General features: G+C 40.7%; 1 protein-coding gene across 3 annotated transcripts in view; it reads right to left on the reverse strand.

The window, feature by feature from the left end:
* Window positions 1–23,279, reverse strand: part of LOC140212549 (collagen alpha-6(VI) chain-like) — a 111,500-nt gene that overhangs the window by 22,423 nt on the left and 65,798 nt on the right. For all 3 annotated transcript variants that reach the window (XR_011889744.1, XM_072283507.1, XM_072283506.1), the window contains exons 18-23: window positions 23,182–23,244; window positions 17,484–17,546; window positions 16,503–16,565; window positions 8,216–8,266; window positions 4,405–4,440; window positions 4,228–4,290 (exon numbers count right to left, since the gene is read on the reverse strand). Coding sequence is in view for 2 of the 3 variants with exons in the window: in XM_072283507.1 (XP_072139608.1) it covers window positions 4,228–4,290; window positions 4,405–4,440; window positions 8,216–8,266; window positions 16,503–16,565; window positions 17,484–17,546; window positions 23,182–23,244 (339 nt within the window). In the remaining variant the exon portion in view is untranslated. The remainder of the gene's footprint in view (window positions 1–4,227; window positions 4,291–4,404; window positions 4,441–8,215; window positions 8,267–16,502; window positions 16,566–17,483; window positions 17,547–23,181; window positions 23,245–23,279) is intronic.

Genomic DNA, 23,279 nt, shown 5'->3' on the forward strand with positions numbered 1-23,279 from the left:
TACATTAGAGCAGACATGTTGGGCTGAATGGCCTAATTCTGCTCCTACTGTATGTCATATGGTGAAATAGTATAATGAATCTCACATTTATTGCTTTCATTACTCCAGACCAGGGGTTCCCAACTTGGGACCCACAAACCCCTTGCTTAATGCTACTGGTCCGTGATTTAAAAAAAATTCGAAATTCCTGTTCTAGACAAAAGGATATCACCCAATGGTAGAAGAACATTTTGTGATGGGTTGAGGTCCTTTGGCCAATATTTCCGAAGTCAGTGAGGAAGCGCAAGACTCCTCAAGTGGTAATCTCTGATTTATCCCAATCTTACACATCAGGTGATGCAGTGGGATAGTGGGATGCCTGATGGATGAAATGAAAGCAGTTCCATTCCAGGCCAATGGGAAACATTGCAGAAGAGTTGAAACAAGGTAAACAGGATGGAGGGTTTGCATTTGCAAATGGCTTTGACCAATGTCCCAATATGTTCTTGATGAGGTTTAACCAAATTTAGTAAATAAATGTGCAGCAGGAAGGACCTTTGGGGAAGAAATATACTGTCCACAGGGACTGCAAGAGGTGAATAGCGTTAAAATAAGGAGTGGTATTGTTTGGTCCAGTGGGAAGGATATCTGGCTAAGCTTTGTTTGGACGTAACTGCCCTTAGAAATCAGCCACATTCAGCACTACATACCTGAAAATTGCTTATTTCCAAAATGAAAAGTAGTTACAATCATTTGTAGCTTGAAACAGCCAGAAAATAGATTGTGGATTCCAGTTACAGATTCCACCCCCCCCCACCGCCCCGTACCTGGGGAGCTGCTTGGGTAAATTGGTCACCTTATTCAGAGATTACCTTCTGTTGTGCACTTTCAGACCAACTATATTCCTAACCAAGGTAGATTCTCTTTGTCTGGTTAACTATTTACATGCTGTTCTCAGAACCTAACTACCTATTTCTCCTTCCCACCCCGAGTTTGACCCTCAAAAATCCTTCCCACACTCCCAATGAGCTGACCAATAAACAGAGGTTTAAGCCACTGTTTCCACCCTTGCAACCCCTATTCCACATACAGAGGATGAACGCTCTCAATCTCGTCCCCAGGGATGGGGAATCAAAAAATAAAAGGCATTAGTTTTAAGGTGAGAGGAGAAAGATTTAATAGGAACTTGGTGGTGGGGGGGAACTTTTATTTCTCTCTAGAAGGTGGAGTTGATGTAGAATGAGCTACATTGTGGATGAGACAGGTACAAAAGCAACTTTTAACAGACAGGTATATAGTTTGTAAAGGTTTAGAAGGTTATGGGCCAAACATTAGCAAATAGGACTAAGTTGAATGGGGAATCTTGGTTAGAATTCTCCAGAAGGGCTGAAGGGCCTGTTTCCAATCTGTATAACTCCATGACTATATAAGCTACTGTTTCTAGTCACTCAGCTGCACATGTGACCTGTCACATTTATTTATTTATTGAGCTACAGAGTTGAATAGGCCCTTCTGACCCTTTGAGACGCACCACCCAACAACTTCCAATTTAACCCTTGACTAATCACGGGTCAATTTACAATGACTAATTCACCAACCAACCTGTACAACTTTGGACAGTGGAAGGAAACTAGAGCACCTGGCGGAAGCCCATGTGATCACAGAGAGAACGTACAAACTCCTTACGGGACAACAGTGTGAACTGAACCTGCGTCACTGGTACTGTAAAGCGTTGTGCTAATAACCACTACACTACCGTGACCATCAACATGTAATTCTCAGAAATAAATCCAACATCTGCCTCATCTACCCTCACCATACACTGACCTTCCCCTTTAGTAATCGTTTTTGCTTTCACCAACTGCATATTAGTTAGTGTTCTAAGCATCCAAACAAAGTCAATATAACATGTCCAAAATACCATATTGCATTATGCTGTCTCCAGTAAATGTTCTATTTAAAATAATGTTTTCCTCATCATATTCTATAGGGTTCTTGCTGAGTCATATGAAAGGTTAGCTCAAAGTTGTTTACTAATTTTCATGTACTTCCACTATGTTAGGAGCGGCCCCTGAGCTGAAAGTGCCTGATGCTACATTTTTTATATTACCATGTTACGCCACTAGATGGCGGACTTCTCTTATACCATGCTATTTTCCTGTGTAGAATGAAATCAGTTCAGAAATGTCCTTTAACAGAAAGGCAGGAAAATCATGCCTGAGGGACTAGAACATTGGAGCAGGACATGCATGAAGATTTAGGATGAGGTGGTCATTCTACATCCCTGGTAAGAGTATGCCAATGAGTTGGAAAGGACGAACAGCGGCGCTAAACAGCTGGTGGCTGCAAAGTGTGACGGGGAGGTATATTCCCTGCTTCTGCTAAATGTGTGCAACAGTTGTGCAGCGCTGGGCAGCACAGTCCAATAGTGCCAGAGACCCACATTCAATCCCGACCTCTGGTGCCATGTGTGTGTGGAATTTACATGTCATCTCATAACCACATAGGTGTCCTCTGGGTGCTCCAGTAGCTGATCTCTGTACATGTGTGTAAGTAAGTGGTAGAATCTGGGGAGAGATGATGTGAATGAGGGGGAGAATGAAAGTTGAATTAGCATATGATTAGTACAACTGGGTGTTTGTTGCTCAGCACAGGCACAATGGAGCAACAGGCCTGTTTTCATGTTCTATAACTTTATGGCTATTGTACGTGGTGGAAGGTATTTGATATAAGGCTTATCGGCACGGTATTGTAGTGGTTAGAACAACGCTTTACAGTACAGACGACCTGGGTTCACTTCCCACCGCTGCCTGTAAGGAGTTTGTACGTTGCTCTCTCCGTGACCACGTCCTCTCACAATCCAAAGATGTACCAATTGGGTTGTTAATTGGTCATTGTAAATTGTCCTGGGATTAGGCTAGGATTAAATTAGGAGGTTACTGGGCAACGCAACCTGAAGGATCAGAAGGGCCTAAATAAAATAATAAATAGATCCTAACAGGAAGGTGGCCCTGCTACAATTTTTGTATTATCATGTTATGGCACTAGGTGGCGCACATCTCTTATTACCCCACTAAGTCTAGTAAGAGACAGGGTAATCTGCGACTGGATTACTAAACGCAAGGGCATCTAACCTGCTTGCTTTGTAAGAAGTTACTCTCTTTATACTTTTTTTAAAATAGAATTGTCTGCTGCTTAAACTATAACCTAAAATTCAGTCAGAGTGACCACGATACTAGCTTGAACGGTTTATAGTTTGAGAGGTTGGTCATTAGGTATGGTAATTCCAAAGTGCTATCAAGGTGGCCCACCGCTGTCTATTTTATCACCTTTCTTAATGTAGAGCCAGTCAGGTGAATCTGCAATGAGGTACATACAGAGGGGGGAGGGGTGGGTGGTGGGGAATCTCTTTCATACAGACATGTTCCTCCTCTGCCCTCAACCCTTGTTTTTCAGCCAAGGTTTTCTGAAGCATGAGTTATCCAGGCAGAAAAATCTCACCGAGGATGCTAGAGGTTCTATAGGACAGAGAGAAAGTCTTCAATGCAACACAATCAGGAGCCCAGAGAAGACCGAGGAGCCAAGGAAAGAGAGGATAACCTGTCAGTCAGATAGTTGCATTGAGCTGAATAGACAAAGTCTGGGTCATTTTTATAACTGATTTCTTTCTGCACAATTTTAATAACACCCATTTATTTCAGTTTGTTTAGATTTTATTGCTAACTTTATAGGTGGCAGATGGAAATATGTCTCTACCAAAGGAGGTGCAAGGTGTTCCTTCCGTCTGCTAGTCTGCAGGTCACCCTTGGGCAAGGTGTAGCACCTCCTGAGTACCACCCCCCCCCCACACACACACACACACACACACACGATCAGGGTCACGTGAAGCCATGGGAGCTGGTGGAGGATGGTCGTATCAGCAGCTGGTGCATATCACAAGTCCTGGTTATGTGACCACTGACATCAGGCAGACAACCTCTGAAGAGTGTTGATAATCGCTTAGGTCACCAACCTTGTAAAGGCACTGCCCAGAAGGTGGCAATGGCAAACCACTTCTGTAGAAAAACTTGCCAACGAGAATCACGGACCATGACCGCCCACATCATACTACACAATATATAATGAACTAATTCTAAACTGCAATAATCTATTGTTTTACATTAATAGTTTGTCAACCATAAATAGCAATCTTTTCTAAAAATATCAAATATTGTTTAAGAACTTAATGTTTTTCAGTGAAGTTCCTACCTGGTTCCCTTTCATTCCTTTGAGTCCTTGTTCTCCATTTGTTCCTGTTTTTCCTTTTCCCCCCTAAAATCATAATAGCAAATGTGGCACAAAGAACAGTCATCTTTGGTAATAATGAATCCAAACATAAAGGATCAAAGTAGTTTTACTCTAAATATTAAAAGCTATTAAACATACCTTTTTGCCAATGTTTCCCTGGGGCCCTCTTTCTCCCTGCAATGTAATAAAATAATATTTTTAGCACTATAGGGCTAGAGAATGGAGCACAGTTTTGCTTATGTATTAAGCAGTCAACTACAAATGTTAGCTGGGTTAATGCAGTTCTTCCTCTGTTGTCCTATCTCTTTCTGGTGAAGCAAGGATAAAAGTTAAAGAAATCCTTAAGGTAAACTGCTTTGCTTTGAGTCTAAAAGTCCAGATGTGTACTTCTCTCTTAGATGTCCTCAGACTTACCCATCCTGTGCTTCTCACCCTGGAAAGATCTTCTCCAAAGTCAGTGAATGCAAAGGAATAACTGCTACTCCAGACACTCGCCTAACTCCAAACCAGGATGTCTGCATGTTAATGAAGCTCAACAATTTAAGTCACTGCAGCCTGAAATTCAATAAGAAACTGACACAGGCATCCAAGAGATAGTTTTCATGCCTCTTGAAAAGGAGGAATTACTGGAATCACATTAATCTTTTGTTCATTCAAAGCAGCTAGAAAATCTATTACCAGAAATCAGAATTAGTGTAATATATAATGAATATTTTGCTTATAGTTCACACTTACATAATAAGGACATGGGGGAAACTCTACAAGAGTTAGATTTGTAATCATCTGGTATTAAATATTTGACAAAAAAATTATGCACAGAGCCTTGGCCTTTGAAAATCATTATGCTACTGTATCCACAATTTCCTCATCAGGAGACCACAGTCAGTACAAATCAGTGATAATATCTCCTCCTTGCTGCCAAAACAAGCACACCTCAATGATGCATGCTTAACCACTGCTCTCTCTCTTTACACTCATGACTATGCAGTTAAGCACAGCTTAAGTGACATTTATAAATTCACAGAAAATACCACAATTGTTGGAAAAATCTCAAATGGCAACAAGGAGACATACAGGAGTGAGATAGATCTGGTGGTTGAGTATTGTCAAAACAACTTCTCAACATCAGCAAGACCAAGAAATTCATTGTGAACTTCAGGAAGGGAACCAGTCCTCATTGAGGGATCAGTGGGGGAAAGGGTGAGCAGCTATAAGTTCCTGGGTGTCAACATCTCTAGGGATTTCTCCTGGACCCAGCATTTTGTCCCGATCGTGAAGAAGACACACCAGTGGCTCTACTTCATTAGGAGTTTGCGGAGAATTGGTAATTCACCAACCTTCATCAGATGTACAGTGGACAGCATTCTGACTGGCTTTATGAATCATAAGACCATAAGGCACAGAAGCAGAATTAGGCCATTCAGCCCATCGAGTCTGTTCTGCCATTCGATCATGGCTGATTTATTATCCCACTCAATCCCATTCTCCTGCCTTCTAACCAAAACCTTTGAGGTACTTACTAATCAAGAACGTATCAGTTTCTGCTTTAAATATAACAAATTACGTGGCCTCCATAGCTGTCTGTGGCAATGAATTGCACATATTCTCAATGATCTGGCTAACGAAATCCTCCTCATCTCTATTCTAAAGGGATATTCTTCTATTCTGAGGCTGTTCCAACTGGTTCTAAACTCCCCACTATAGGAAACATCCTTTCTATGTTCACCCTATCTAGAACTTTCAATATTCAATAGGTATCAATGAAATCCCCCCATTCTTCTAAATGCTTCTCATACATTAACCCTTTCATTCCTGAGATCATTTTCATGAACCTCTTCTAGACTGTCTCCAATGCCATTTCTTAGATAAGGGCCCCAAAACTACATACAATTCTCCAAGAGCCTTCTGACTAATGCCTTCTCAAGCCTCAGCATCACATCCTTGCTTTTATATATATTCTAGTCCTCTTGAAATGAATGCTAACATTGCATTTGCTTTCTTTACCTCCAAGTTAACCTTTAGAAAATCCCACACGAGTACTCAAAAGTTCCTTTGCAACTCTGACTTCTGAATTTGCTCACCATTTAGAAAATAGTCTACTCTTTTATTCCTTCCACCGAAGTGCATGACCATACACTTCCCTATACAGTATTCCATCTGCCAATTTTTTGCCAATTCTCATAATCTAAGTCCTTCTGAAGACTCCCTGCTTCCTTAACACTGCCTGGTCTTCCACCTATCTTTGTATCATCCGCAATTTTGGCCACAAAGCCATCAATTCCACCATCTAAAACATTGACATATAACGTGTAAAGCATGGTCCTAATACCGAACCCTGCAGAACATCACTAGTCACCGGCAGCCAACTGGAAAATTCCCCTTTGTCAGCCAATGTTCTATCCGTGCTAGTATCTTTCCTATCTTACCATTTTTTTATCTTGTTTAGCAGCCTCATGTGCAGCACCTTGTCAAAGACCTTCTGAAAATCAAGTAAACAACACCTTCTGACTCTCCTTTGTCTATCCTCCCCGTTACTTCCTCAAAGAATTTCAACAGACTTGTAAGCATTTTTTCCCCATGACAGCACCAAGCTGATTTTGGCCTATTTTGTCATGTGCCACCAAGTATCCCAAAGTGTCATATTTAATAATGGATTCCAACATCTTACCAACCACTAAAGTCACACCAGCTGGTCTATAAATTACTTGTCTTTTGCCCCACTCCTTTCTTAAGGAATGGAGTGACATTTGTAATTTCCTTGTCCCCAGAACTATTCCAGAATCCGGTGATTTTTGAAGGATCACTACTAATGCCTTCACGATCTCTTCAGCTATTTCTTTTAGAACCTGGGGCTTTGTCTATCTCATTCAGGTTACTTATCTACCTTCAGACTCTCAGTGTTCCAGGCACTTTCTCCTTAGTAATAGCAACTACACTCACTCCTGCCCTCTGACACTCTCAAATCTGGTGCAAACTGCTCATGTCATAGTGAGGAATGATGCAAAATACTTATTAAGTTTGTCAGTCATTTCTTTGTTCCCCATTACTAACTTTGCAGCTCATTTTGTAGCAGTCCAATATCCACTCTCGCCACCATTGAGGACATCTTCAAATGATGGTACCTTGAGAAGGTGGCATTTAACATTAAGGAGACTCACTACCTTATACATGCCTGCTTCTCATTACTAACATCAGGGGTGAGCCTGAAAACTTAATGATTCTTTCTTCCATCATCAGATTTCTCCATTGTCCATGAACACCATCTCAATATTTTTATTTTGCTATTTATTTATTTTGTAATTGATAGTAGTTTTATGTCTTTGCACTATACTACTGCTACAAAACATCAAGTTTCATGTCATATACAGGATAATAAACCTGATTCTGCTTCTATAAAGACTTTTCTGATTGAAATAATGGAGCCAATCAGTTAAAACTAGTTGGATACCATTACATCAAAAATTTAAGCATCCAAATTTGCAAATCCTTTTAATAGATGTGGAATGGAAATATATTGAGCTATTTTGTAGGGTTCTACTGATGAGCATAAAATCTCCGTATAAAAGAAAATGCATTTATTATTGGTAGGTCCTTTTCAATCTCTGGTATTATATATACATTCTAAGTGATCTGTTAATTAGGTGATTGCTGCCACCGTTACTTTGTGAATGGATTAGTAATATAAATTTATTATTACTCAAGTTTTATTTCTCACTTCACCATGACTACATTAGCGAAATGGGAAAAATTGAAGAAGAAGAAGGACCATTGACAATGACATGAAAGGTTTTTCATAGGAACTAGTACAGCAGATAAAAATATCCCTTCTTTCATAATGATAATTGATAAGTTGCAGCTATGGATGATAAGACACAAAGGCATTGAAAGAAAGATTCCTTTCCTTGTTACAGGACTAATGTCTATCAGTACGATAAAATTATGCTGTTACCTTTCTTCCTTTTGAGCCTTGAGAGCCAAATCCATCATCGCCATCGAGACCCTGTGTAGTAAACAAGACAGTATACATACACAGTCATATATTGTTTCATGCCACGATTTCCTGCAGGAATTTAACATTAGCTGAATGAAGTCATTGAAGTTTTCAGGAGTGCCTCTCTGCTGATCAGTAATGGCTGAAATATCAACAATGACAGCTGCTACCATTTATATCATGCTCCTACCACAGATAAATAAAACATCCAAAGAAACTTCACAGGATCGTACTGTGAAAACTTACTATCGAATCTCAGAAGGAGATTTCACTGCAGATGCCCAAATGTGGTAGGTTTAACTGATCAAGTCAGAGAAGGAATGGAAAATAGAGTCTGAGGAGGAACATTCCAGAGCTTAAAAATGAAAGTAGAAAATCCTGGAAAAATTTAATGGGTCAGGCAGCATCTGTGGCAGGAGAAACAGTTAATGTTTCGCGTTTATGAACATTTGTCAGAGCTAGGAGAAGGTAAAGCAAATTTATTTTTAGTATCAGAGAAGTTGGAGAGAGATGGGTAGGACAAAGTTCTGACAAAGTATCATGGATTTGAACTGTGAATCATTTCTCCTTACACCTCTGTTTTTATTTGATATTTCCAGCTTCAACAGTACTTCTTTAAATCTCTATTTTTAAGGTGCAGCTGTCAGTACTGGAGAGGTCTGTTTTGGATATTTCAGCAACATGTACTATAACGATTAGAAGGGGAGAGAATATAGTGATGAGTTAAAGTATCAAAAATTTTAAACAGAGACAGCAAAGAACCAGAAACCTGTGAAATTCAGTCATACCATTATGTTATTAGAGACTAGAATGAGAGAAGCCAACTCTTCATATGCTGAAACCACTGTCATAGACCGAATGAAAGGTGGTGACGAATCATCATAAAGGAGGGAGATTAAAAATCTGGCTGAGTGGTGCCACAACAACTTCTTACTCAATGTCAGCAAGACCAAGGAGCTGATTATTGATTTCAGGGGGAAGACACCAGAAGTCTATGAGGATCGGAAGTGGAGAGGGTCAGCAACTTTGAATTCCTCTGAGTTATTATTTTATAGGGCTATCCTGGACTTAGCACATAATTGCAATTGCGAAGAAAGCATGGCATTGTCTCTACTTCCTTAGGAGTTGTGAAAATTCAGCAAGATATCTAAAACCTTGACAATCTTCTATGGATGTATGGTAAAGAGTTTATTGACTGAGTGCATCACAGCCTAGTGTGGAACCACCAATGCCTTGAATGGAAAATCCTAGAAAAAGTAGTGGATACTGCATCAGGAGTAAAGCCCTCCGCTCCATTGGGCATATCTACAAAAAATGCTTTTGCAGGAAATCAGAATCTATCATCAGGGATCCATTATCGAGATCATCCACTTTGGAAGGAAAAATGGAAGAGCAGATTATTATTTAAATGGTAAAGAATTGCAGCATGCTACTGTGCAGAGGGACGTGAGAGTGCTTGTGCATGAATCACAAAAGGTTGGTTTGCAGGTGCAGCAGCCTATCAAGAAGACAACTGGAATGTTGGTGTTCATTGCTAGAGGGATTGAATTTAAGAGCAGGGAGGTTATGCTGCAACTGTACAGGGTACTGGTGAGGCCACACCTGGAGTACTACATGCAGTTCTGGTCTCCTTACTTGAGGAAGGATATACTGTCTTTGGAGGCAGTGCAGAGGAGGTTCACCAGGTTGATTCCAGAGATGAGGGGGTTAGACTATGAGGAGAGATTGAGTCGCCAGGAGCTGTACTCGCTGGAATTCAGAAGAATGAGAGGAGATCTTATAGAAACATATAAAATTATGAAAGGGATAGATAAGATAGAGGCAGGAAATATGTTTCTGCTTGCAGGTGATACTAGAACTAGGGGATATAGCCTCAAGAGTCGGGAGATTAGATTTAGGATGGAGATGAGGAGGAACTGCTTTTCCCAGAGAGTGGTGAATCTGTGGAATTCTCTGCCCAAAGAAGCAGTGGAAGCTACCTCAGTAAATATATTTAAGACAAGGTTGGATAGATTTTTGGATATTAGGGAAATTAAGGGTTATGGGGAAAAGGCAGGTAGGTGGAGGCGAGTCCATGGCCAGAACAACCATGATCTTATTGAATGGTGGAGCAGGCTCGATGGGCCAGATGGCCTACTCCTGTTCCTATTTCTTACGTTCTTATGTTAGGGACCGCCCCCCCCTCCCCCCCCCAACCTAGGGCATACTCTCTTTTTTCTGATGCCATCAGGAAGGAGGTACAGGAGTCTCAGGACTCACACCAGCAGGTTCAGGAACAGTGATTGCCCCTTAACCATCAGGCCTTTGAACCAAAGGGGATAACTTACTCAACTTCACCATCACTAAAATATTCTCACACCCTATGGACCTATTTTCAAGGACTGTTCATCTGTTGGTCTCAATATTTGTTGCTTATTTCTTCATTATTGTTATTTCTTTCTTTTTGTATTTGCACAGTTTTCCTCTTTTGCACTACGGCTGAATGCCCAAGTTGGTGCGATCTTTAATGATCTTTGATTCTATAATGGATTTATTGAGTATGCCCACAGAAAATCAATCTCAGGATTGTATATGGTGACATGTATGTACTTCAATAATAAATTTACTTTGAACTTTGGACTTTGAAATACATAGTCTACAATACTCTGACTGAGCAGAGCGAGGTCATAACAGATTTAATTAGGGTAAGTAGAGAGAAACAGATCCTTTCAGAAGAGGGGCCAAAGACCAAATGTTAATCTTGCCCAAAGTAATAAATGAATGGGGTAGATTTAAGGGTTTTTTAGTGTCAATAACTCCAAATGTCTCATTTCAATGAGTAAAATTTATATGATTCATTGGGCATGGACCTGCAGTTTTAAACAGTGCTATGTAAGTTAATTTCTGTTCATGCTCACAAGAGTTAGGCATGCCTTCAATTATTTTCTCATCTTGTTTACAAATTCTTTACCATTTCCACATAGGAAAAATATAATTTAATAAAATAGCTTGAACATTTACCAAATGTAGTATCTAAATTATTCTTAAATTATAATTATCATTAAATTAAACAATGAACTGATTAAATGGGTCTCACAAATTAGAGAATATGTTGGTGGGCAAAGCAGATTAGGATCACTGTTTAAAAGAATAGGCAGAATAGGCTAGTGGGACACATATATCTTTGGCCCATGGACCAGTGATTCAGAAACTATTGCTTAGAAATTGCATTTCAACAAGAACTTAAGAAAATGGGCACAATACCTCAAGCTTGAATTGCCATTCAATATGATCATGGCTGATCAATGCCAAATCCTATAACACTCAATGCCTCAATCATTTAAATAGTTATTATCGCCATCTTATATATGTTGAGGATTGTTGGGCTCCATATCTCAGGAAGGATGGAATTATAGAGTACTACAGCATAGGTCAATCCAGTCCATGCCAACCCGATGTTCTGCCTTGTCCCATCTAACTGCACCCGGACCATATCCCTCCAAAATCCTCTCATTGATGTACCTATCCAAAGTTCTGTAAATATTACAACCGAATCTGCATCTACTACTTCCACTGGCAGCTCAATCCACACTTGCACTACCTTCTGAGTGAGAGATTACCTCTCAGATTTCCTTCGAATATTTCACCTTTCACCCTGTATCTAGAACCTCTAGTTCCAGTCTCACACAACCTGAGGGGAAAATGCATTCAGCCTTTCTATACCCCTCATAATTTTGTATACCACTATAAGATTTCTTTTCATTCTCTTGCACTACAGGGAACAAATTCCTAATCTATTCACTCTTTCCCTCTAACTCAGGTCTACAGACCCCAACAATATTCTTGTAAATTTCTATTTTATTGATATCCTTCCTGTAGGTAGGTAACCAGAAATGCACACAATACTCTAAATTTACAAAATCTTGTACCAATTCATTATAACTTCCCAACTCCTGTACTCAATGCCCTGATTTATAAAAGTCAATGTGCTAAAAGCTCGCCTTTTTACCCTATCTACCTGCGACGCTACCTTCAACAAATTAGAGATCTCTAATACCAAGTCCATTTGTTCTACAGCACAACTCAGAACCGTACCATTCATTGTGCAAGTCCTACCTTGCTTTGACCTCCCAAAAAGCAACACCCCACACTTGTCTACATTAAATTCCATCTGCCATTTTTCAACCCATTTTCGCAGCTGGTCGAGACCACACTGCAAGCTTTGATAGCCTTCCACTCTGTCCTCAATGCCCCCAGTCTTGGTGTCATCCACAAATTTGCTGATCCAATTTACAAATTATCATCTAAATCATTAATATGCATGATAAACAACAATGAACCAAACACCAATCTCTGTGACACAATACTAGCAACAGGCCTCCAATCAGAGAGATAGCCACCTACTACTACCCGCTGACTTCTCTCATTCAGTAATGACTGATCCAACTGACTACTTCAACCTAATCGCCAACCTTCTGGACTAGCCTCCCATGATGGTCTTTATCAAAGGCCTTGCTAAAGTCCATGTAGACTGCAGCCACAAACTTTCCTTTATCAACCTTCTTGGTAATCTGCCCAAAAATCTCTATAAGGTTGGTTAGACATGCACACCAGCACATCAACTATTCCAAATCAGACCCTGTCTGTTGGAATACCTAATAATTAATCCATGACCAACATCAGGCTCATTGACCTGCAATTTCTCGACTTATTTTTAGAGCCTTTCTTGAACAATAGAACAACATTATCTAACCTTCAGTCCTATGGTAATTCAGTTGTGGCTCAGGACATTTTAAGTATCTTTGTCAGGGCTCCTGCACTAGCCCTCCACAAGGTTCGAGGGAACACCTTGTCAGGCTCTGGCGATTTATCCACTCTAATACACCACAACACAAGACAGTCAGCACCTTGGCTGCCTCATTCTCCCTTTAGGATACTTCTCCTTTGGAATGTATCTCTCCTGCACTTTTCAAATTACTCCCAGAAACACCAACAATTGTTGTTCTGCTGTTACTCCTGTTAGTGTCCCCAACTTTGGCCAACTCCTCTCTCACGCCCTCTATAATTATCTTTACTCATCTGTCATACTGATGCATCCAATTTTAGTTTCTTCATCTCAAACTGCAGGGTGAATTCTATTATATTATGAACACTGCCTCCTAAGGTTTCCTTTACCCTAAGCTCCCTAATCAAATTTGGTTTATTACACAAAGCCCAATCCAAAATTGCCTTTTCCCTACTGGGCTCAACCACAAACTACTCTGAAAAGCCATTTTTTAGGCACTCAACAAATTCCTTCTCTTGGGATGCAGCAGCAACCAGATTTTCCCAGTCTAGCTGCATAGAGAATTCCTCCATGACTATCATCTTCCTTTTGTACATGCCTTTCCTATCCTCCTTTGTGATTTGTACCCCACATCCTGCCTACTTTTCAGAAGTCAGTATATAACTCCTATCCTTGTAGTTTCTTGATTCTATCCACAAGGATTCTACATTTTCTGATCCTATGTTAGTTTTTTCTAAGGATTTAACATCAACTTCTACCAACAAGCCCACCTCAACCGCTTTACCCCCACCTGCTTGTCCTTTTGACACAATGTGTATCCTTGTATGTTTAGCTCCCATCTGTGATTTTCTTCAGAGCATCTCTATGAGTCCCACATCATCTCTGCTAATTTTTAGCTGCAATACAAGGCCATCTACCTTATTTCATATACTGTGTACATTCAAATATAACACCTTCAGTCCTGTATTTTCCATTTGTCTTTTCCATCTTGTTTCCACGTTGCCTGAACCTAAATTCTTATCCCTTTCTAAGTTTTTAAAAAAATATATTATTCTTTATTCTGGAGAACTCAGCACTCTCCTCACCTGTTATTTTATCCATACTTTTCCAAGCTATTGAACCCCTTCCCCTGACCACTATTTAGTTTAAAGCTCTATCTCCAGACCTAGTTAAACTGCATTTTCCTGTTTCCTATTTCTTGCCTCACTAGCACTTGTCATGGATAGGAATCCAGTGAACACCACCCTGGAGATCCTGTTCATAACCTACCACCAAACTCACTTCACAAGTCCTAGTTACTCTTCCTGCCTATGTCATGTGGACCATGACTTCTGGCTGCCCAACCTCCCCCTTAAGAATGCTGTGAACTTGATCAGACATATCTCTAACCTTGGTACCTGGGAAGATGTGCTGGCATTGGAAAGATCCAGAGGAGGTTCATGAAAATTATCCTAGAGATGAAAGGGTTAACATATGAGGATATTTGATGGCTCAGGGCCTATAATCATTGGAATTTTAAAAGAATTGGCAGTGGGGAGGGGGGGGGGGATCCCATTGAAACCTACCAAATACTGAAAAGCCTGGACAGAGTAGAATTGGAGAGAATGTTTCCAATAGTGGGAGAGTCAAGGACAAGAAGGCAGATACTTGGAATAAAAGAACATACCTTTGGAACAGAGATGAGGAGGAATTTTTCAACCAGGTGGTGATGAATCTGTGGAAATTCATTGCCACAGATGGCTGTGGAGATCAAGTCATTGGATAGATTTATAGTGGAACGTGATAGTTTCTTGATAGTAAGAGTGTCAAAAGTTACAGGAGAAGGCAGGAGAATGGGGTTGAAAAGGAATAATAAATTAGCCATGATCAAATTGTGGATCTGACTCAATGGCCTAATTCTATTTCTTTGTCTTATAAATTCACCGCGCTAATTTCTGGGATGAGAAGGAAGTCCTTTTAAAAGAGTTTGAACAGTAATGGTCTAAATTCCTTGAAGTTTAAAACAATGATGTGTACTGATTAAGGCACAACTTTAGGATGTTATACTTATCAGCAATAACAAAAGAGCAGTTTTTCTATTCAGAGCAAGTTCATTTGTTTAGACTCTATGCGAGTGAGAGATACTGACCAGCCTCCCACTTTTAATGCTGTAAATAAATTAGACATCCAGACAAGGTTTCTAGGTAACCAAACAACTACTTGGACTGCTAGATGATTAGAGCCAGAGCAATGGTTAAAGATAACTGGCCTTGTTGATTATGAAGTAGGAAAAACAAAATCAGTCAAAGCTTTTGCGGATGTCTTTTCAGAGCCTGTTGACAAAAAGTGCTCAGAATTATGCTACTTTGCTGCTGGGTGCACATGGGTGAAAACATTGGAAAGTTTAGTGAGAAGATAAGGATTGAGGGGTAGGTCATGATAGTTAACATCTTGTATAGTTGAGTATTACGTTAGGCATGGCTTCAACAGGTTTTTTGCCAGTCCAGCATTTTCATATTTTCACACATTTTTATGACATATCAAAGACTAATAAACATCTGCAGAACTGTGTGTCTTCCCAAATAAATTTTTGAGAGGGTTAAAAACAACAAGGGCTATAAGGTAATCGTAGGGATGGGGGTACGATGAATTCTTTAAAAGAGGCATAGAATTTATAAACTTTTATTTATGCACTGTTAGCTTGAAGCCTCAGAATTGTGAGACTGTAAGATCCAATGTATCCAATTTGCCTTACTTCGATTTTAAATAACAAGAAATTCAGAATTCTAAAGCTGTTTATGACCTCTCTGGGGCTTCTGACCAGCAATTTCACAGAGGAAATCTCCATGCTGAAATTCAGCCTGACAAAATTTATTGTAGTGGACTGTGAAACTGGCGGTTTCCAATGTCAAGTGACTTGTGTCATTTCTCACTGCAAAATCTAATCAAGTTGACCCACTGGAGAAGTTGGAGGCCATTATCAACAATCTGGCTGAAGGTCTGGAGGCCTGTCTTGGGGTTGGAGGGCTGTCTGTGTGGGTGGGAGGGAAGTTCTTGCTTTGCTGTGGTTGTTTTGTTGCTTGTTCTGCCGAGCATAGTGGGCAACATATCTTGGTAACCAAATGTGTGGCAACACTTGCAGACTGCCCCCAGCACATCCTTAGGTTGTGCTGGGTTTTAGCGTAAATGATGCATTTCACTGTATGCTTCGATGTACATGTGATAAATAAACGAATCTGAATCTGAAGAAATAGTTGCGGTTGTGATGTGGTGGAGAGGAAATGGATCTGTATCACAGTGTAGTTGGCAATTCTCAGAGAACTGATGCAAGATGCAGTTTATAATTTCAACTGATGTTACAGAAAATACTCAGGATGACCACTGCTGACGTTCCAGGCGACAGAACATAATGGAGAGAAATTTCTGCTACTTTTATTCCTGTCTAGCTCACATTTTCATCAGGGAATGAATATTTTCATTTAAAAAAATGAACAAACGCACCATTGAGCCACGGCGTCCAGGTGGTCCGCTTACACCTTTCTCCCCAGGGTTTCCAGGTTCACCCTATAAAATAATTCCCACTGGTTAATTATGAATATAAATAAGCCTACTTGCATAAACTACCTTCCCACTAACAGCAATGTGTTGCTGACAGGATAATCCATTCCAAGTCAAATTAGTGAGGGATAATAAGTGGATACTGGAAAGGAGTTTGTTGGTGTTGGTCAAAAACAATACTGGGGATATGTTACATTCACCAATAAGGCAAAGCATTTTTAAATGATGGGAGAATGAAAGATATTAATGCTCAAAGGGACTTCAATATCCTTGCACAGAAATGATTGAAAATTAGCAGGTGGATATGACAAATAATTAGAAAAACGGAAGGGATTTTTACAGTTCATGGCTGTAACACCCAGATAACGATGCAAAGTTAGGATCTGACCTGCTGGTTGTCTGGAGCTGGGAAGCAGAATCAGAATCGGAATTATTATCACTGACTTAAATGATTTGCCAGAAGCAGACAGTGCAATCTGTTACATTAGCTAAATGGTGATGAATTTAACACTTCCACTGTACTGGAAAATGATTTCTATGTGGAGTACATATATAGGTATGCCTGGCAATTCACTAATACAGAAAGTAGATTAGAGTAGAACGAAGTGTCAGTATTTTTCATGTAAAACTCCCCTGCTTTTCACTTTAAGCCATTTAATTTTCTTCATTTTTCTTGGTATATCCTCACAAATATATTACTAGAAGTGTTATAAGACTATTCTAAGTTGACATATTACAAACTGATTATTTTTTAACCCTGCAATAACTTTAAATAACTTTCTGATCAAGCAGAATGCAGAGTTTCTATAAAAGGGCATTTTAAATCTACCACAGATAACATGATAACATTCACCAAAATTAAAGCATTCCATTCTAGAATACCATTATTTGCTGCAATAATAAACAACACACAATGTTACTTACATTTTGACCTTTAAATCCATGGATTCCCTCAATTCCCTGCTCACCTTGGACTCCACGTACTCCCTGTTGAATGATTAATATGTATTAGCTTTGATTACTTAAAGCTGTATGATGGATCCTTTTGTCTCAAACTTCCTTCACAGTTTATGAGTCTGATCATCTGAGCAAGAATAAATTCTGGCTATTATTTGAAAAAATAAAGTAACATTGATTTGACTACAGTGCTCTTGGCGTACTTTACAAAGCCTAATTTAACATAGATATCACGTTAACACATAGAATTAATAACAGATATTTACCTAATACTAATTCAGATGCACAGCAGAGTGCAGCAATTAGTAGAGCTGTTGACTTATAGCCCCTGTGATCCAGGTTTGATCCTAACTTCAAGTACAGTCATCGTGCATTTTGCACATTTTTCCTAAGTCTTGGTTTCTTCTGGAGGCTCCCAATTACCACCCATATCCCAAAGACATGAATTAAAAGGCTAATTGAACTCTGCAAATTAACCCTATTGTGCAGGCAGATCTGTGGTGGTGGGAATGTGAGGAGAATAAAATGGGTCAAATGTGTGGTTGGTAGCAAGCAGGGTCAGTTTCTGTGCTAAATGACTTTATAAATGAATTTACCATTGAATCTATGGAAAGTGCAGTTTCTCTATGCACAAACAAACTAAAAGTTTTTATGTTGAAAGTTGTTTGTGTACCTTATAGGAGTAATGAGTTTGCACTGGAGGGAATACAGGGAAGCTTCATCAGGATGTTGCCTGGATTAGAAGATTGTAGTTAAGGGAAAAGATTGGGTAGGCTGGGCTTGCTTTCCCTAGCATGAAGAAGGCTTGAGGGGGGACACCTGATAGAAGTACATAGGATCATGAGAAAGAAAGGTAGGATAGGTAATCAAAACCTTATTCCTCCACGGTATCAAAAAGAACAAAGTATAGATTTAAGAACATAAGACCATAAGGAGCAGAATTAGGCATTTTGGGCCATCAAGTCTGCTCCGTCATTTCATCATGGCTGATCCATATTTCCTCTCAGCCTCAATCTCCTGCCTTCTCCCTGTATCCCTTCATGTCCTGAACAATCAAGAATCTATCAACCTCTGCCTTAAATATAAATACAGACTTGGCCTCCACAGCTGCCTGTGGCAATGACTTCCACAGATTCACCACTCTCTTGCTGAAGAGAATCCTCTTCATTTCCGTTCTAAAAGGACGTCCCTCTATTCTGAGGCTGGGTCCTCTTGTCTTAGACTCTCCGACTATAGGAAGCATCCTCTCCACATCCACTCTATCAAGGCCTTTCAGCATTTAGTAGGTTTCAGTGAGGTCATTCCTCATTCTTCTAAATTCCAGTCAATGCGGGCCCAGAGCCATCAAATGTTTCATATCACAAGCCATTCAAACCTGGAATCATTTTTGTGACCCTCCTTTGAATCCTCTCCAGGTTCAGCACATCCTTTCTAAGATAGGAGGCCCAAAATTGTTCTCAATACGCCAAGTGAGGCCTCATCAGTGCTTTATAAAATCTCAACATTACATCCTTGCTTTTATATTCTAGTCCCTTGAAATGAATGTTAACATCACATTTGCTTTCCTCACCACAGACTCAACCTGCAAATTACCTTTATGGAATCTTGCACAAGCACTCCCAAGTCCCTTTGTGCCTCAGTTTTTTGTATCTTAACTCCATTTAGAAAATACTCAATCCTTTTATTTCTTCTACCGAAGTGCATGACCATACACTTCCCAGCCCTGTATTCCATCTACCACTTCTTTGTCCATTCTCCTAATCTGTCAAGGTCCTTCTGTAGCCTCTCTGCTTTCTCACAACTACCTGCCCGTCCACCTATCTTCATATCATCTGCAAACTTTGCATCAAAGTTATCAATTCCATCATCCAATTCATTAACATATAACGTAAAAAGAAACAATCCCAAAACAGACCCCTATGGAACACCACTAGTCATCAGCAGCCAACCAAAAAAGGTTCCCTTTATTCCCACTCTTTGCCTCCTGCCATGGGTTTGTAGCTTACTGAGCAGACTCATGTGTGGCACCTTGTCAAAAGCCTTCTGAAAATCCAAATACACAACATCAACTGATTGTCCATTGTCCATCCTGCCTGTTATTTCATTAAGGAATTCCAACAAATTTATCAGGCAAGATTTTTCCTTGAGGAAACCATGCTGACTACAGCCTATTTTATCATGTGCCTCCAAGTACCCTAAGACCTCATCCTTAATAATTGACCCCAATATCTTCCCAACTATTGAGGTCAGACGACCTGTCCTACAGCTTCCTTTCTTCTGCCTGTCTCCCTTCTTGAAGAATGGAGTGACAATTGCAATTTTCCAATCTTCCGGAACCATTCCAGAATCTAGTGATTCTTGAACAATTATTACTTATACTTTATACTTTATTGTTGCCAAACAATTGATACTAGAATGTACAATCATCACAGCGATATTTGATTCTGCGCTTCCCATTTCCCACTCCCTGGATTACAAATATTAAATATTAAAAATAGTAAAAATTAACAAATGTTAAAAATTTAAATTATAAAGCATAAATAGAAAACAGAAAAATGGAAAGTAAGTTAGTGCAAAAAACCGAGAGACAGGTCCGGATATTTGGAGGGTACGGCCCAGATCTGGGTCAGGATCCGTTCAGCAGTCTTATCACAGTCGGAAAGACGCTGTTCCCAAATCTGGCCGTACGAGTCTTCAAGCTCCTGAGCCTTCTCCCGGAGGGAAGAGGGACGAAAAGTGTGTTGACTGGGTGGGTCGTGTCCTTGATTTTCCTGGCAGCACTGCTCCGACAGCGTGCGGTGTAAAGTGAGTCCAAGGACGGAAAATTGGATTGTGTGATGTGCTGTGCTGGGTTCACGATCTTCTGCAGCTTCTTTCGGTCCTGGACAGGACAACTTCCATACCAGGTTGTGATGCATCCTAGAAGAATGCTTTCTGCGGTGCATCTATAAAAATTAGTGAGGGTTTTAGGGGGCAGGCCAAATTTCTTTAGTTTTCTCAGGAAGTAAAGGCACTGGTGGGCCTTCTTGGCAGTGAACTCTGCTTGGTTGGACCAAGTCAGGTCATTTGTGATATTGACCTCGAGGAACTTAAAGCTTTTGACCTGTTCCACTTGCGCACCACCGTTGTAAATTGGATCGTGTGGTCCGCTACTCCTTCTGAAGTCAACAACCAATTTCTCCGTCTTGCTGACGTTGAAAGATAGGTTATTGTCTTCGCACCTTGCCACCAGGTTCTTAAATTCCTCTCTGTACTCAAACTCATCATTATCCGAGATACGGCCTACAATTGTTGTGTCATCAGCAAACTTATATATTGAGTTTGATGGAAACTTGGCTACACAATCATGGGTGTACAGTGAGTACAGCAGGGGGCTGAGTACACAGCCTTGTGGGGCACTGGTGCTTACAGCGATTGTAGAGGAGAGCTTGTCCCCTATTTTTACAGCCTGGGTCCTGTCTGTGAAGAAGCTGAAGATCCAGATGCAGATCTGAGTGTTAAGGCCCAGGTTCCGGAGCTTAGGAATCAGTTTATTTGGAATGATGGTATTAAAGGCAGAGCTGTAGTCAATGAAAAGGAGCCTTACGTATACGTCTTTATTCTCCAGGTGTTCTAACAAGGAAAGTAGGGCCAGAGCATGGTATCCGCCGTTGACCTGTTGTTCCGGTAGGCGAATTGCAAAGCACCGAGGTTGACCGGTAGGCTGTGGTTGATGTGTGCCATAACCAGTCTCTCGAAGCACTTCATAGCAATTGATGTCAGAGCCACAGGTCGATAGTCATTCAGGCATGCCACCTTGTTCTTCTTCGGCACTGGGATTATGGTTGCCTTCTTAAAACACGAAGGGATCTTAGACTGAAGCAAGGAACAGTTGAAGATGTCAGCGAACGCTCCAGCTAGCTCGCTTGCACAGGCCCGGAGAACCCGTCCTGGGACACCATCTGGGCCCGTCGCCTTCCTTGGATTTATCTTTAAGAAGGCCCTTCTAACGTCCTCCTCGGTGACAATGAATCTCGATGCCACCAGGTCCGGTTCATCCGGAGAGAATGCCTCCACAATCTTTTCAGCCACCTCTTTCAGAACTCTGGGGTGTACACCATCTAGTCCAGGTGACTTAGCTACCTTCAGACCTTTGATTTTCCCAGGAACTTTCTCCCTAGTAAAGTTAACTGCACAGTCTTCATGACCCCTGAATCCTGCAACTGTCAGCATATTGCTAGTGTCTTCCATAGTGAAAACTGAGGCAAGATACTTCTACTGATCCAAAATATTTCAGTCCTCTTCACCTCCCTGCTCTTCTGAGACATAGCACCAGAGACCAGGTCAATGTGGCTCCCCTTTGCTAGGTCGCCCCTCACAATATTATCTAAGATTGTGTACTTGTTATAGAGGGGAACGGCCACAGGTGTACTCTACACTGGCTGTGCATTTCACCTCTTTCTCCTGACAGTCACCTGTTCCCTGCAATCTAGGGGTGACTACCTCTCTGCAGCTCCTGTCCATCACTTCCTCATACTCCCCATATGAGTCGAAGGTCATCGAGCTGCAGCTTCAGTTCCTTAATTACGTTCTCTCAGAAGATGCAACTTAGTGCATCTAGGACACTGAAGGTTTCCCAGACTTCCCACATCCCACATAAAGTACAAAAAACTGCCTCTGGGGACATTCTTACTAAACTACTATGCCCTCATAGATGAGGAATGAATAAATGAGGACAGAGGGAGAGTAACTTACAAGAAACCTACCTCACCAAAGCATGAAGTCGCCTAAGCCTGATGAGCCACAGCCACTCTAAAGACTGGCACACTCAAAAGAATGGCCGCTCCGTTTCCACTTGAATTGTTCTTATTGGCCCTTTCTAATGAATCCCTCTCGCTGACTGGTGGCTCTTCAAATCAGAAAAAAACTGCCATGAAATTCTACCTTCAAAATTCCTCTGATTAAAAGGTAGCTCTTTTCACACACTCCTGCTGTGGATTGTCCAACTCAGAGAAAACTGGTTGGAGGCTCCACTTTTTAACTCTTGGACCTGGACCTGACTGAAAGGTCAGGTCCAGGTCAGGTTCGTTTTTACGCACTGCTGCTTGCTGATTGGTCACTCCTCAAATAAGAAAAACTGCTGCGAAACTCTACCTTCAAAATTTTGATCACTGCCCTGATCAAAAAGTAGCTCTTTTCACGCACATCTGGTGTGGATTGTCCAACTTCCACTCCTCACTTAAGGTGAGAAGCAGGAGTTTTAAAGTGAATCCGAGTACTTAAAGTTTGGAACGAACTGCTAGAATAAGTAATGAAATCAGATAGAATCGCTATCTGTAGGTTGCATTTGGTCAAGCACTTAAACACTCAAGGCACAGAAGGATACAATCTTAATGCAGATGAATGGGATTAGTGTGGATAGGTGTCAAGTTTGGGAAGGATATAGTGGGCTGATGACCCTGTTTCTGTGCTGTACAATGCTATGTGAATCCGTGTGATAAGCTCTCTATCCCGAGGCATTTGGATGTTACTGACACATGCTGCTGCTGCATCCAATAGACCAATTCTCACATTAATGCTGGTTCTAATTTGACCTATAATCTCCCTTGCAGTGAGTCAGATAAACAACTGCACTTCACAAACCTGACCTAAATGTGTCTCCACAGATAAACCAAACTCTACAAACCTGCTGACCTCGAGGCCCTGTCTCTCCTTTTCGTCCCTGTGGCCCTGAGGGACCTGGTATCCCCTGTAAAGAAAAAAAGATATTTGGGACCGACGTTG

Source organism: Mobula birostris, chromosome 19 (genome assembly GCF_030028105.1).
Source record: "Mobula birostris isolate sMobBir1 chromosome 19, sMobBir1.hap1, whole genome shotgun sequence".
NCBI classification, from domain to species: domain Eukaryota; kingdom Metazoa; phylum Chordata; class Chondrichthyes; order Myliobatiformes; family Myliobatidae; genus Mobula; species Mobula birostris.